We start from the raw sequence: 6,000 nt of genomic DNA, 5'->3' as shown, positions 1-6,000 counted from the left end.
GGGCACACAGTGAGGTATGTAGGACACACATTGAGGTATGTAAGGCACAAAGTGAGATATATAGGGCACACAGTGAGGTTTATAGGGCATACAGTGGTGTATGTAAGGCACAAAGTGAGGTATATAGGGCACACAGTGAGGTTTATAGGGCATACAGTGGTGTATGTATGGCACAAAGTGAGGTATATAGGGCATACATTGGTGTATGTAAGGCACAAAGTGAGGTATGTAGGGTACACTTGTAGCTGTTTTGGCACACTTAGGGGTATGTACCAAACACCATGAAGTATGTATGTCACACTGGTAATTCACTACACTCCAAAGCTTAGTTAGCTTCTTCTTCTTCTTCTTAAACTGTCAGGTAGAGTTGAGCCTTCGGCTCTTGGAACTCTAGGCCAGCAAAAGTGAACAAGAGCTCCCTCTCACCGGCCTGAATGAGACGGGTGGGTCAGACTCGCGGCAAGAGACCGCGTACACTAAGACCCCCGCCATTTTCCTTTTCTATACCAGGCTAACTGTGCGAGACACGCCATTTATGTAACGTCTCCTTGAGAAACAGCGCCTGGATTGTGACAAGGTTGTGGGAGCTTTTTTACAACTCCGCGCAGTCCAATGAGGATGCTCTCACACCCCCTTAGGCACTCCCACGGGAGTCTTGTTTTGCTAGCCTTTAGCCTAATCGTTTCCTCTTACGATCATTTCCACCCGGGCGCCACTATGAGGCAGGGTAGCATGCCCGGGTTAGTTAGCTTAAAACCCACATTGCCACACAGAGAAGTGAAGCACACAAGCCATAATCTCAATCTAAAAATGAGCAGAATGTTTTGAAATGTATATTTTGTTTTGACGTCGACTTGTTAACTGAATGTCACAAAAACTAAAGAACTTATATAATAGACTTTAGAAAGAAAAAACAAACTATACGTGAACTGCAAATAAACACTACATCTATAGAACAAGTAAACGCATATAAGTATCTAGGCGTTATCATCAACAAGCTTTCATGGGAAGACCACCTTGGAACTCTGACAAAGAAAACAACCCAGCTTTTTTTTTCTATACAAACTCAATATCTTTAAACTAAACAAGAAGATCCTTGAGACTTTTTACGGCGCGACCATACAAAATCTGCTAACATACGGAATAACTTGTTGGCAAGGCAATGCCTCATCTAAACTGTTGCGACATCTAGAAAACATCATTAAAAAGCATCAAAAATTACACTCGTACATTATCACATTTAAAGGAACTTTTTGAACAAAAGTGCTAAAGAAAAATCGAAAAAATCATGGAAGACAACGGCCACCCACTCCATCAGAACCACGTCAGGTCGTCGCGAAGTGGGCGGCTGCTGTCAATCAAAACAAGAACGGAGCGGTACAAAAAACTCGTTGTACCTCACTCGGTCAGACTCTGTCACCGCCACTCATTGATCAGGGAACATGAAATGCACCAAGATACCTGTGTGTAGTCGCTGAATGAACTCTTTATGTTGTCTGTTGTATTTATGTGTATTTTTCTGTTGTGTTGTCTTTATATGAGAAAGGAGTCCTTGTAATCACAACAAATTTCCGTAAGGATCAATAAAGCAGTCTTAGTCTTAGTATCCTTCCTTGACGCACACTTATCTCCCTTTACGAAATCGTTGCTTTTGTTTAGTGGTAAGGAAAGTGTTCGTAGCAATGAAATCAGTTTTATAAAATCACAATGATTAATTGGAAACAAGATATTTCCACTTGAAGCTTAATTGTTATGTTTCTGTTTCGTTTTGAAGTCGAATTCAACTTACACTTTCAGCAAATCGTAGCATGCAGCTACTGAGACCCCCCCCCCCACACACACACACACGTTTTATTACACACTTGACGTCTTTACCAAGCAGAAGCATAGCACATAGGCAGAGTAGCACATAGGCAATAACAGAGTAGCACATATGAAATTTGCATCCCCGAAAGGCCAATGTAATATTATTTGTGCTTACCAACCTTTGCTGCACCGGAAGAGGACAAAGACAGATTCTTCCAAAATTTGGAGGACTTAATTAAAAACATCCCAAAGTCCGAGCACCTCTGTAGGCCTGTAAATGGAGACTTTAATGCCCGAGTTGGTGCTGAAAACGATGCGTGGCCTAAATGTTTGGGACTTCTTGGTGTTGGCAAGATCAATGACAATGGCCAAAGGAACTTGAGTTCTGTAGCTCTCATGAACTATGTATAAAAAATACATATTTCTCTGGCAAGGAACGCTACAAAGTCTCTTGGCGGCACCCATTCAGTAAGCTGGCTCCAGCTTGACCTGTGCATCACTCAAACGATGGATCTGAAAAGAATCATCCACACCCGCTCATACCATAACGCGGACTGCAATTCAGACCATTCACTAGTGTTAAGCAAGATCAAACTACTCATCAAGTGTAAGTAGGACAAATTCTTATATTTCCAGTCAACCTAGGACTAAGCCTAGGGAATTAACGTCATTCGCGTATAGGTGACCCAGAGAAGTCTGTACTCTTTGGGCGAGTTCCTGAACAGTTCAATCCCCTTGATAAGTGATGAAGAAGACATCTCTATCAGATGGGAGAAATTAAGAGATGTAATCTACAGCTAAGCACTATGGTTCTCAAAAACACAAAAATGTTGACTAGTTTGAGGCGAATCTAACACATATGGAACCTTAAATCGAGAAAAAGCGATCTGCACAACTCGCTCACTTGGGCCTATACTTAGGGGTCTTCAAAACTGCTAATAAACCAGTAACACAGACTAAAAATGCAAAATACCTAGGTGTTATAATAAATGAAAAACTGTCATGGAATCCCCATATTGATGAAAGTATAAAAAAATCAAACAAAGCATAAATAAATGCCATTTTATTCAAATTTGCCTTTTCCTTTTCTCGCTTCTTTATTAGTATTTTTCTTAGAGGGGGCGATGGCGTTTTTTTTAAGGAAAAAAAATACGAAAAGGGGCGGTAGGCCAAAAAAAAAAAAAGATGTAGACCACTGATCTACACTAATAATAACTAGATTTAACTTTCCAATAACTGGATTAATCATCATTTCTGGGTAGAGTTCATAAAATAAAATGTAAGATTTTTTTTAGATGAACTGTCCCATTGATACGATGCGCGTTTCCGGTTAGCAATTTTTTGTATTTCCTGACTTCCGTGTCTACTAAACAGCAACAATTAGATCTAGATCTATAAACTTGAATTAGAGATCTTGCCATCTAGACTAGATCTAGATCTATATTATATATAGAGAGATCTTGACTCTATAACTCTATACTTTATTTTCTTAGATCTGTTTTACCAATACAGAAATGTTCTCTAGGATACTGCCATTCAAAGCAATATTAATAATATGGTCTTTATTTTCTACAGGTAAATTTACCTTACTATTAGATACTGGTAGACCTATATTTATAAAGACAATATAGTAGTTTATTTAATTCGGACACTACATGAATTCGGACATTCGCTGTTTTTGTGGTCATTAAATAATTATTTTAATATTTATTTTAAAACTAGCACGCTTTTTTTGTAAAATGTTTTACATGTTTCGGATGTTCCTTCAAAGTTGAAGATCAGATAGTTTACTTCCTAGTCCAAACCTCCCACAGGACGACGGGGGATGGGAGCGGGCAGGATTTGAACCCTCGACCATCGATAAATCCGAACAACAGTCCAGCGCGCAAACCGCACGACCAGGCAGCCATCCAAGCAGCTGTATAATGTGCTTGTCCATTTTCCAATGATTCTGACCCAATTTCCTTCCAATTAGGCAGCTGTCTTTTTATGTAAGAAAAATGGGTAATCATTCGACGATTGGGTGCCTGGCCTGTGAGGTCAATAAGTTAGCATCTGTCTATCAGTATGCTGATCTGCAGCGCGAGCCTCTCTCTCAGTACGCTGATGGACTGGCGTGACCTGCAGCGCGCGCCTCTCTCTGGTGCCTTTGTAATGGAGGTCACGCTCTCTCTCAGTACACTGATGGACTGGCGTGACCTGCAGCGCGCACCTCTCTTTCTCCTCTTGTTTAGCTAAAAAAAAAGTAATGTGTTCTGCACTGATAATTTATGTATATTTATGACAAAACTTTTTTTATGTATATCTAAAGAAATAAAGTTTTTAAAGTATTTTGTGGTTTTTGTTTTTATTTCTCAATGATAACAATAAAAATGTTTTGCAAACAAGTAGATGAATGTAAAAAGCAATGGCTTGTCAATGTACCATTTCTCCTCTTCTAATGTTTTATTACTTCTATAGCCGCCATTCTGTCTAGCACTCAACTAGGTGCTAAAGTATCCAGCTGAATGGGTAGATAGAAAGGGTGGGGGGTATAGGTAGAAGAAGGCCCTAACAAGTGTTGACCATAACGGCATAATGGAATCGGACCGCTATAAAGAAGATAAGCAAATGTGGGTGGGGCGAACAAGACTACATGACGGACATGAGTGTAAAAGAACGCATGAAGTAAAAATGTGTTGCCTGTAGTTTTAAGTGTGGGATTAGATCCGATATCTAGCAATCAATTTCTTTTTTTTTTTTTTAATAATAGCTATAAAAGTTTTAATGTAAAAAAATTAAACATGCGGCGAGAATATATAGTATTAACAATATGTATTACCTACTATCTAGTGAATTTGTCTGTGAGAAAATTATCAATAAATGATTTGTCATGAACGAACCAACTGTTGGTGAACAAGGTGTCTGTGAGCGTCAGGTTAACGAATACAAATGTCGGGTGAAGGTGAAAAAATTTCTAGATCTATTTCTTTTTGAGATTTTAAACTTTACAAGTTCTGACTTAAATAAAGGTATTGTAACAAGACTGAAGCGAAAGTCAGTTACTAAACAATAGTACCAACGTGGTTTCGTTTTTTGAGTATTCGGGTTCTATTTATAATAGCCTCAACTGTTCTAATCATCCCTCTATAAGTTTGGTATCCATGGAACATGCGATGAAGTCGCATGGATCGAACAGCCTATTGTTAATTCCTGTCTATGTAGACTATTAGGTCCTTAAACCCAAATCTAGCAGGTTCCTTTAATGCAGACCCATCCGTATAACGATTTTTTGGGGAGAGGAAGGGGTCTTTTATAATGCAATGGCCTTTGTCAATATACCGGTCTGTGGTGGAATAAGTCCGCCGATCGATCCGTTTGCACTTTCCGATGAGGATGATGGCATAGCGGACGGGAGCGATTTGAATAGCCATGGGCGTTAGGTGTGTCGACTCAAAGGGATGTACATGGACACCAAATTAATTCAGTACTTCTCCAAAACATGCTTTTCCCAAGAGTATAACTAAGACATAATACACACACAATTCCTAGTAAACTTCCTATTGTGCGATATAATATCTTTAGACGTGCACTAAAATTTAGTTAATTTAAAGTTAAATTAAAGTTAAAATTGTTATTAAAAATAAAATTTAGTTACAATGCCAGCAATTCCAACATTGTCTGGTTCCAAGTCCAGAATGTAAAAGGAGGAGGGACGAGCAGGGGTGGGGCCGTAAGGGTTGACTATATATACCGTATCGCATCTCGCTAACTGGTTAATTCGTCTTTAACGCTGTGGGCCTTATTTTTGTTACAAAACATAGGCTATTACGTAGGTACTGTTGGCTTACTATTGGCAACTAATGTTATATTAAATATACTGTACTGTACCGGTTAACAGAAGCAAAATAAAAAGAAAACACTCGCGCACTACTAATATTATGTCTCCTCTCTCACTCTGCAAATTGAAGCCAAGTAGAGGTTCTATAAGAACAAAGTGTACTATAAGAGTTAAAAAGGTCTTATACACTTTCGCAGACTCGATTTTTTTTCGGAAGGGCTCAGGGCGGTCTTAGGCGGAAGTCAGGTCTTAGGCCACTGCAACCTATGGCTGTGTGCCCGATCTGCCCCGCATTTTCATAGGCCCCGCGTGAATTCTAGTTGTAAATTATTAAATTTAACTTTTTTTAACTTATTATTATTAAAGGGTACCTG

At 39.1% G+C, this 6,000-nt stretch overlaps 1 protein-coding gene across 3 annotated transcripts in view; it reads left to right on the top strand.

Moving 5' to 3' along the window:
- Nucleotides 1-3,141: 3,141 nt before the first annotated feature.
- Nucleotides 3,142-6,000, top strand: part of LOC106055190 (uncharacterized) — a 45,725-nt gene continuing 42,866 nt past the window's right edge. For all 3 annotated transcript variants that reach the window (XR_008774842.1, XM_056010972.1, XM_056010974.1), the window contains exon 1: nucleotides 3,142-3,381. Coding sequence is in view for 2 of the 3 variants with exons in the window: in XM_056010972.1 (XP_055866947.1) it covers nucleotides 3,321-3,381 (61 nt within the window). In the remaining variant the exon portion in view is untranslated. The remainder of the gene's footprint in view (nucleotides 3,382-6,000) is intronic.

The sequence above is a fragment of the Biomphalaria glabrata genome, chromosome 14 (assembly GCF_947242115.1).
Source record: "Biomphalaria glabrata chromosome 14, xgBioGlab47.1, whole genome shotgun sequence".
NCBI classification, from domain to species: Eukaryota; Metazoa; Mollusca; class Gastropoda; family Planorbidae; genus Biomphalaria; species Biomphalaria glabrata.
Note: the sequence above shows the minus strand (reverse complement) of the source record. Positions and strands in the feature narration are given on the sequence as shown.